Here is a 10,709-nt window from a genome sequence, read left to right on the forward strand (position 1 = left end):
TCCAAAACAAGTAAAATTAGCTAACCTCAATGAACCCCAAAATACCTTAAAATAAGTACCGTATTTTTCGGAGTATAAGTCGCACCGGAGTATAAGTCGCACCTGCCGAAAATGCATAATAAAGAAGGAAAAAAACATATATAAATCGCACTGGAGCCCGGCCAAACTATGAAAAAAACTGCGACTTATAGTCCGAAAAATACGGTATATTCTCACAAATAACAAGTGCACTTTTCTTGGTAGAAAAAACAAATATGAGACCTTTTTGCTCAATATGTTGAAAAATATTCTTAAATTAAGTAAATGCTAGTGCCATTATCTTGACATAATGATGTGCTCTCGGCATTACATTTCTTGAAACCAGCAAACTTATACAAAAAAATAGTTTATTTTTCTTAATGGAAAGGCAACAAGGCAACCGCTTGTTACTCTCGGGGTCTACGAGCCGCTCAGGCAAATCATATTGTCTAAAAAGGCATTTTCCCATCCATAACATGACATCATCGCGCCAAGTGCGTGCTCTTTCAGTCAATTAGTTCGCAAGGAATTTATTTATATATATATATATATATATATATATATATATATATATATATATATATATATATATATATATATATTAGGGATGTCCGATAATGGGTTTTTTGCCGATATTCCGATATTGTCCAACTCTTAATTACCAATACCGATATCAACCGATACCAATATATACAGTCGTGGAATTAACACATTTTATGCCTAATTTGGACAACCAGGTATGGTGAAGATGAGGTCCTTTTTAAAAAAATTCATAAAATAAAATAAGATAAATAAATTAAAAACATTTTCTTGAATAAAAAAGAAAGTAAAACAATATAAAAACAGTTACATAGAAACTAGTAATTAATGAAAATGAGTAAAATTAACGGTTAAAGGTTAGTACTATTAATGGACCAGCAGCACGCACAATCATGTGTGCTTACGGACTGTATCCCTTGCAGACTGTATTGATATATATTGATATATAATGTAGGAACCAGAATATTAATAACAGAAAGAAACAACCCTTTTGTGTGAATGAGTGTAAATGGGGGAGGAGGTTTTTTGGGTTGGTGCACTAATTGTAAGTGTATCTTGTGTTTTTTATGTTGATTTAATTAAACAAACAAAACAAAAAAAACAATACCAATAATAATAAAAAACCGATACCGATAATTTCCGATATTACATTTTAGAGCATTTATCGGTAAGCAGGCCGATATTATCGGACATCTCTAATATATATATTTACAGCCCGGCCCCCGGTCAATCTTTTTTTTTATTGTAATTTTAAAGAATTTATCTGAATGTGCATAAACTATTTCTGTTCAAAATTGTTTGAAATGTCAAATGTGTAAATATTAACTGTCAGTTTACTTTACCTTTACACACATACAGTATGAGTGCTCAATCAGAGGCAGTAGAAGGAGCAGAGTGTTTGTTTGACATTGTCGGCTCAAAATAAGTCGTTTTTTAAACTAAACTTCACAGACAAAAATCGGTAAAAAACTGGAAGCTCAGTCGTCAGAATTTTGACATGAAAGTGTTTTTTACAGCAAATTACGATGATCGGAAAACTGGTACTACGGTTCAACAGAAAGTTGTTTTTACAGTATACTACTGTAAATTAAAAAAACAGCACTACTTTTGTGTTTAAGGGAAAATTCTGGCGACTGTTTTTAGCAGTAAAATGTATGCAACAGAGCCAGTTCTTTTTTTTTTTTTACCATAAAATCTTGTTTCAATGGTTTTTTTGTTAGGTTTTTTTATGTTTTAGTGTCTTACTGTATATGGAAAAAAACAGTACCAAAGTTGATTGTACAGTAAAAAACTCACTCGGCGGAATTTAACAGTAAAATCTATTGTCAATTTTACAGTTTACAATTTGATTGATCATTTGTTTTGAAATCATAAGCCAAGCAGATATTTAAGTACAGTATTTATAATACTATAACCAATTTATCTTTATTTTAACAAAACTTTCTTTGGAATACATGATAATATAATATTTAGATTTTGATAATATTGAATTTTAAAAGGTATGCAATTGCATGCAGTACATGATTGTTAATGTCAAAAGGGAAATAAATATATTTAGTAAGAAAAGATTAAGCATTTTATTAACGCATATTATTTCCAGGCTTTCGCGGGCCACATAAAATAATGTGGCGCGCCAGATTTGGCCCCGGGGCCTTGAGTTTGATACCTGTGCTGTAAATGGAAAAAAACAGTATCACTGCTGAGGTGCAGATTTTTTTTTACCATTAAATCTACGGTCAAAGTTTTATAGAATATTACTGTAATTCTGGCAACTGAGCTGCCAATTTTTGTTTTTTACAGTACAGCAGAGCAACACTGTTAACAAAGGAGGTCGCTGAACCAATCAAATCCCAGGATCCGTGGAAGAACTTGGACAGAATCGCTTTATAAAAACACTTATTTACAATTTTAAAATCTTCAATGTAGTAAGTGAACCACGGGTTGGCGAGAAAACACTGAATTTTTTTCCGTAGGAGTTTAAAAAAAGAGAAATTCAAAAGTTAAAGTACCAATGATTGTCACACACAGACTAGGTGTGGTGAAATGTGTCCTCTGAATTTGACCCATCCCCTAGATCACCCCCTGGGAGGTGTGAGGGGAGCAGTGAGCAGCAGCGGTGGCCGCGCCCGGGAATAATTTTTGGTGATATAACCCCCAATTCCAAGCAGGGAGGTAATGGGTCCCATTTTTATAGTTTTTGGTATGACTCGGCCGGGGTTTGAACTCACGACTTACCGATCTCAGGGTGGACACTCTAACCACAAGGCCACTGAGCAGGTAGCGACAAAAAGTGGCGTTCTACCACACTCCTCCTCAAGGTCGTCGGAGCTTTGCTTTCCTGTCACACACACACACACACACACACACACACACACACACACACACACACACACACACACACACACACACCGAGATGCTGAAAAACAGCAGGTTAGAAGGCAAGTTTTAAAATGATAGCGATCAATGATGCAAATTGTCAAGCAGCCAAAGAAAGACCGATTGATTCTCCTCTTTCCATATTTGCAGCCGTCCAGGTGCACTTTCTGAAGGCGGAGAAGGCGGGCGAGTGGTGGAAGTTCACCGTCAACATCATCTCCGTCTACAAGCAAGGCGAGAGCCGCATCCGCCGCGGGGACCAGTTCCTGTGGGTCCGCGCCAAGGACGTGGCCTGCAAGTGTCCCAAGATCAAACCGGGCAAGAAGTACCTGCTGCTGGGCAACGACGAGGACTCCCCCGGTCAGGGCGGCGTGGTGGCGGACAAAGGCAGCCTGGTGATCCAGTGGAGGGACACGTGGGCGCGCAGGCTCAGGAAGTTCCAGCAGCGCGAGAAGAAGGGAAAGTGCAAGAAGCCTTAGGTGGAAACAGACGCTGGAGGGGCGGAAGCTGAGTGCAGCTTTTCGAAAGAACGAAACAGAGACAGAAGACTGCGGACAGAAGGGACTGTTTGTGTCGCTGCTTGTTTTCTTTGTTTTCCTTTAGTAGCATGAAGAGAATTATTTAGGGATTCTTCTCTAGTGAACTTTTGTTGAAGGAGCTCACCGCCCAGATTTGGTTCTACCGTTTTCTTTGAACATCGCTTGTGGATTTGCCGAATTTGCACCAGTATATGTACGGTCACGAGTCTGTCTTACGCTCAGTATAAAACCATTATATATATTTTTTATTTTTTTTATTTGCTGGTGCGAAAATGAAATGTAAAAGCCCCTCAAACCCCACTCAAGTTTTGCCTTTGCATGTTTTTTTGTTATTTTTTGGACCAATAACATAGTACCTTGCTAGCTAACAGTATTTTGTATTACGATGGGGGAAAATTGTTTTCCGATGAACACTTACGATTTGAGGTGCCTACGCTAAACATATTACTTAAAAGGTTAAAATCACTTTAGGGTAAAATAGAACACATTTTCCAATTTTATACTAGTGGTACCTAAGATTTTGTTAATAATTCCTTCCAAAAGGTTTGATACAGAACGAATGGTACAAAAACCGTGGCAATTTTTCCCATAAGAAATAATGTAAATCCAATTAATCTGTTCCCGACACTCAAAAACATCATAATTCCATATCCAGAAAACAGTTTTGAAAACATAGATAAATGATTAATAGAATGAATAAATGGTGTTTTTCACCGTCTTTAAAAAAGTACTCGCAACTTTCTTTGGCTCCATGGTGGCTTATTTTGCAGTCACACTTGGTAGAAAAAGAGACCGAGTAGCCAACGCGTGGGGTTCTTTGTTTGGGTACTTGATTCCGTGGAGTGATATGCGAGAAAATGGACTTGTTTGTTCCGTGTAATGTTTGACCGTACAATGAACTAGAAGGTATTAGAAAACATTTGGTCGAAAATCTTCGACAAAAGAAACGAATTGCGCCAAAAGCAGAGTGTACGATAACCAAGACGGTATGTAAGAAAATGGTGGTTAAAATTTGGGTCAAAATAAAGTCATACAAAATGTGGAGTGTAGAATATCGACCCGGTATCCAAAAATATTTTTTTTCTGTAAAAAAACGATAACCGAGGCGGTATATGAAAACTGTGGTAATATTTTGGAGGAAAAAGGTGGGTGTACAAGACGGTATACAAAAATCATGGCAAACTTTTTTTTTTAAATATTCAGCGAAAAACGATAACCAAGACGGTATCTGTGGCAAATTTTGGGTGAAAAATTTCCTCAAAAACCAAATCGTACGAAAAATGAAGCGTACGATATCCAAGACGGTACACGAAAACCGTGGCAAATTTTGTAAAAAAAATATTCAGCGAAAAACGATAACCGAGACGGTATCTGTGACAAAATTTGGGCGAAAATTTTCCTCAAAAACCAAATCATACAAAAAGTGTAGCGCACGTAACCAAGACGGTATACGATCATTTTCCTCAAACACACAATCAATCAAAGAAAATCTGCGCGGTACGATAACCAAAACGTTAAATACAAAAATCGTGGCAATATTTTGGCAAAAAATGTGTCAATACATTTTCGTCAAAAAACAATAACTGTGATGGAATATGTCGCAGCTAAATATTGGCAAAACATTTCCTCAAAAACCGAATCATACAGAAGGTGGGGCGTATGATAAGTAAGACGGTATACAAAAACTGTGGCAAACTTTTGTAAAAAAAAATATGTTCTGTGAAAAACGATAACCGAGACGGTGTCTGTGGCAAAATTTGGGCAAAAATTTTCCTCAAAAACCAAATCATACAAAAAATGAAGCGTACGATAACCAAGACGGTACACGAAAACCGTTGCAAACTTTTGTAAAAAAAAATATTCAGCGAAAAACGATAACCGAGACGGTATCTGTGGCAAAATGTGGGTGAAAATTTTCCTCAAAAACCAAATCATATAAAAAGTGAAGGGCACGTAACCAAGACGGTATACGAAATTTTTCCTCAAACACACAATCAATCAAAGAAAATCTGCGCGGTACGATAACCAAAACGTTAAATACGAAAATCATGGCAATATTTTGGCAATAAATTTCTCAATACATTTTCGTCAAAAAACAATAAGTGTGATGGAATATGTCGCGACTAAATTTTTGCAAAACATTTCCTCAAAAACCGAATCATACAGAAAGTGGGGCATATGATAAGTAAGACGGTATACAAAAACTGTGGCAAACTTTTGTAAAAAAATATGTTCTGCGAAGAACAATAACCGAGACGGTATGTGTCGCAAAATTTGGGCGAAAATTTTCCTCAAAAACCAAATCATACAAAAAAATGAAGCGTACGATAACCAAGACGGTACACGAAAACCGTTGCAAACTTTTGTAAAAAAAAATATTCAGCGAAAAATGATAACCGAGACGGTATCTGTGGCAAAATGTGGGTGAAAATTTTCCTCAAAAACCAAATCATATAAAAAGTGAAGGGCACGTAACCAAGACGGTATACGAAAACCGTGGCAAAATCTCGGCGCATATTTTTCTCGAAAACGAACTCACAAAACAGCAGAGCTAACGATAACCGAGGCTGTATACAAAATCGGTGGCAACATTTTGGCGATAACTTTAGTCAAAAACCTAATCTAGCAAGGAATGAGGCATACGATAAGAAAGACAATATATAAAAAATGTGGCTACATTTTGTTGCAAATTTTCCTCAAACACACAATCAATCAAAGAAAATCTGCGCGGTACGATAACCAAAACGTTAAATACAAAAATCGTGGCAATATTTTGGCAAAAAATGTGTCAATACATTTTCGTCAAAAAACAATAAGTGTGATGGAATATGTCGCGGCTAAATTTTGGCAAAACATTTCCTCAAAAACCGAATCATACAGAAGATGGGGCGTATGATAAGTAAGACGGTATACAAAAACTGTGGCAAACTTTTGTAAAAAAAAATATGTTCTGTGAAAAACGATAACCGAGACGGTATCTGTGGTTAAAATTTGGGCCAAACTTTTCCTCAAAAACCAAATCATACAAAAAATGAAGCGTACGATAACCAAGACGGTACACGAAAACCGTTGCAAACTTTTGTAAAAAAAAAAATTCAGCGAAAAACGATAACCGAGACGGTATCTGTGGCAAAATGTGGGTGAAAATTTTCCTCAAAAACCAAATCATATAAAAAGTGAAGGGCACGTAACCAAGACGGTATACAAAAACCATGGCAAAATCTAGGCGCAAATTTTTCTCGAAAACAAAATCATAAAACAGCGGGGCTAACGGTAACCGAGGCTGTATACAAAATCGGTGGCAACATTTTGGCGATAACTTTAGTCAAAAACCTAATCCAGCAAGGAATGAGGCATACAATAAGAAAGACAATATATAAAAAATGTGGCTACATTTTGTTGCAAATTTTCCTCAAACACACAATCAATCAAAGAAAATCTGCGCGGTACGATAACCAAAACATTAAATACAAAAGTCGTGGCAATATTTTGGAAAAAAATGTGTCAATACATTTTCGTCAAAAAACAATAAGTGTGATGGAATATGTCGCGGCTAAATTTTGGCAAAACATTTCCTTAAAAACCGAATCATACAGAAGATGGGGCATACGATAACCAAGACGGTATACAAAAACTGTGGCAAACTTTTGTAAAAAATAAATATTCAGCAAGAAACGATAACCGAGACGGTATCTGTGGTTAAAATTTGGGCCAAACTTTTCCTCAAAAGCCAAATCATACAAAAAGTGAAGCGTACGATAACCAAGACGGTACACGAAAACCGTTGCAATCTTTTGTAAAAAAAAATATTCAGCGTAAAACGATAACCGAGACGGTATCTGTGGCAAAATGTGGGTGAAAATTTTCCTCAAAAACCAAATCATATAAAAAGTGAAGGGCACGTAACCAAGACGGTATACGAAAACCGTGGCAAAATCTCGGCGCAAATTTTTCTCGAAAACGAAATCACAAAACAGCGGAGCTAACGATAACCGAGGCTGTATACAAAATCGGTGGCAACATTTTGGCGATAACTTTAGTCAAAAACCTAATCCAGCAAGGAATGAGGCATACGATAAGAAAGACAATATATAAAAAATTTGGCTAAATTTTGTTGGAAATTTTCCTCAAACACACAATCAATCAAAGAAAATCTGCCCGGTACAATAACCAAAACGTTAAATACAAAAATCGTGGCAATATTTTGGCAAAAAATGTGTCAATACATTTCCGTCAAAAAACAATAAGTGTGATGGAATATGTCGCGGCTAAATTTTGGCAAAACATTTCCTCAAAAAACGAATCATACAGAAGGTGGGGCGAATGATAACCAAGACGGTATACAAAAACTGTGGCAAACTTCTGTAAAAAAATAAATATTATCAGCGAAAAATGATAGCCGAGACGGTATCCGTGGTTAAAATTTGGGCCAAACTTTTCCTCAAAAGCCAAATCATACAAAAAGTGAAGCGTACGATAACCAAGACTGTATATGAAAACCATGGCAAAATCAAGGCGCAAATTTTCCTCAAAAACGAAATCATAAAAAAGCGGGGCTAACGGTAACCGAGGCTGTATACAAAAACGGTGGCAACATTTTGGCGAAAACTTTCGTCAAAAACCTAATATAGCAAGGAATGAGGCATACGATAACCAAGACGATATATAAAAAAAACGTGGCAAAATGTTGTTGCAAATTTTCCTCAAACACGTAAGTAACCATTCAAAGAAAATCTGCGCAGTACGATAACCAAGACGGTATACGAAAATCGTGGCAATATTTTGTCAAAAAATGTGTCAATATATTTTTTGTCAAAAAACGATAACTGAGATGTAATGTGTCGTGTGGCTACATGTTGGCAAAACATTTCCTCAAAAACTGAATCATACAGAAGGTATACAAAAATTGTGGCAAGCTTTTGTAAAAAAAATAACGATAAACGATAACCGAGACGGTATTGGTGGCAAAATTTGGGCGAACATTTTCCAGAATGATAAAAAAGTGGGGCTTACAATAACCAAAACTGTATGCAAAAACGGTGGAAACATTTTGACAAAAACCTTCGTCAAAAACCTAACCATGCAAAAAGTAAGACGTGCAATAATTAAGGCAATATATGAAAACTGTGGCTAAATGTTGCCGCATATATTCCTCAAAAACGAAATCATAACAAAAAACTGGGGGTACGATAACCAAGATGGCATACAAAAACCATGGCAATATTTTGGTGAAAATTTTCCTCATAGTGGAATGATATTTAATGATGATAATTCAATTAGTTTGTTATGCGTAATGTTTAGCCGTAGGATAACCGAGCCAGTATACAAAAACTGGCAGCATTTTTGCCCAAATTTTCGTCAAAAACCGATAATTGATGAAGGTATATAAAAACCGTGGCAAAATATTTACGTAAATGTTCGTTAAAACCAGACTCATATAAAAGGTAGGGTGTAGGATGACTGAGGTACCGCTGTACCTGTGCATTATTTCAGTAATTACACAATAAATCGGAATAACAGATTAATAAACTTGATTATTCCTGTGAAGGAAATCAAGGTGAGTCAGTGAAACTAAACTATACAACACATTCTATTTATAAGAGTTGAATTAGATAAAAATGGATGACTTAGTTGTAAAGAGATAATACAGAGTGTGTGATTGCTTTATATCAGGAGATAACAAACAGTATTAAAAATGTACTGTAAGTACATGTAGGGCCTAAAACAAAGAAACACAGCCTTTAACTGACTTTAAAACTTCGTAGGTAGTACAGAAGAACTTAAGAAAAAAGTATATAATACATTTGACAAGTCATTGAGGGTAAGCAATGATTCCTAATGACTGAAATTTGATAGCATTTTCTACAATAAGTATTGCAAATTGTATTGTAATGTATTTACCTGTACGAGGAAACTATAAACTGTTTTTGTAATGGAAATAATGTAAATAATGTTTTGATGGCAAATATGTTGAGTTTATTAATTACAGCCATAGTCGACTTGTTTGAGGAGTGGGATGCGAGTCGAATGATTAGCGAAATATTCCCATATGAACGCAAAATGAGCGAAACATTTTTTGTAGTTTGCGGAAAATTCTCACAATATCACGCCATGACTTTAAAAGAGGGTTATATAGGAGAAAGTCCAAGCTCGCTGTACATTGTGTACTTATTGTGTTTTTTGTATTTGGTCTGTTTGTCACAAAAAATTTACCATTTTACGACAAACATTAAAAAAAAAATATATATCTCCGCAATTTCATAAATTTTTTACAAATATTTTGGGGATTTTTCTGAGTGTTCCTCCCATCTTACAACAATGAATACAGGTAAAAGCCAGTAAATTAGAATATTTTGAAAAACTTGATTTATTTCAGTAATTGCATTCAAAAGGTGTAACTTGTACATTATATTTATTCATTGCACACAGACTGATGCATTCAAATGTTTATTTCATTTAATTTTGATGATTTGAAGTGGCAACAAATGAAAATCCAAAATTCCGTGTGTCACAAAATTAGAATATTGTGTAAGGGTTACATTTTGAAGACACCTGGTGCCACAAACTAATCAGCTGATTAACTCAAAACACCTGCAAAGGGCTTTAAATGGTCTCTCAGTCCAGTTCTGAAGCCTACACAAACATGGGGAAGACTTCAAATTTGACAGCTGTCCAAAAGGCAACCATCGACACATTGCACAAGGAGGGAAAGACACAAAAGGTTATTGCTGAAGAGGCTGGCTGTTCTCAGAGCTCTGTGTCCAAACACATTAATGGAGAGGCAAAGGGAAGGAAAAACTGTGGTCAGAAAAAGTGTACAAGCGATAGGGATCACCGCGCCCTGGTCAAGATTGTGAAAAAAACCCCATTCAAAAATGTGGGGGAGATTCAGAAGGAGTGGACAGCTGCTGGAGTCAGTGCTTCAAGATCCACCACCAAGAGACGCTTGAAAGACATGGGTTTCAACTGCCGCATACCTCGTGTCAAGCCACTGTTGACCAAGAAACAGCGCGAAAAGCGTCTCACCTGGGCTAAGGAAAAAAAGAGCTGGACTGCTGCTGAGTGGTCCAAAGTCATGTTTTCTGACGAAAGCAAATTTTGCATTTCCTTTGGAAATCGAGGTCCCAGAGTCTGGAGGAAGACAGGAGAGGCACAGGATCCACGTTGCCTGAAGTCTAGTGTAAAGTTTCCACCATCAGTGATGGTTTGGGGTGACATGTCATCTGCTGGTGTCGG

General features: G+C 36.4%; 1 protein-coding gene across 1 annotated transcript in view; it reads left to right on the top strand.

The window, feature by feature from the left end:
- ntn1a (netrin 1a) overlaps nucleotides 1–9,806 on the top strand; it is a 192,123-nt gene extending 182,317 nt beyond the window's left edge. The window contains exon 6 of the mRNA XM_061983694.1: nucleotides 3,085–9,806. Coding sequence (XP_061839678.1) covers nucleotides 3,085–3,413 — 329 coding nt within the window. The 3' untranslated portion in view covers nucleotides 3,414–9,806. The remainder of the gene's footprint in view (nucleotides 1–3,084) is intronic.
- Nucleotides 9,807–10,709: the final 903 nt, after the last annotated feature.

Source organism: Nerophis lumbriciformis, linkage group LG25, assembly GCF_033978685.3.
Source record: "Nerophis lumbriciformis linkage group LG25, RoL_Nlum_v2.1, whole genome shotgun sequence".
Classification (NCBI taxonomy): domain Eukaryota; kingdom Metazoa; phylum Chordata; class Actinopteri; order Syngnathiformes; family Syngnathidae; genus Nerophis; species Nerophis lumbriciformis.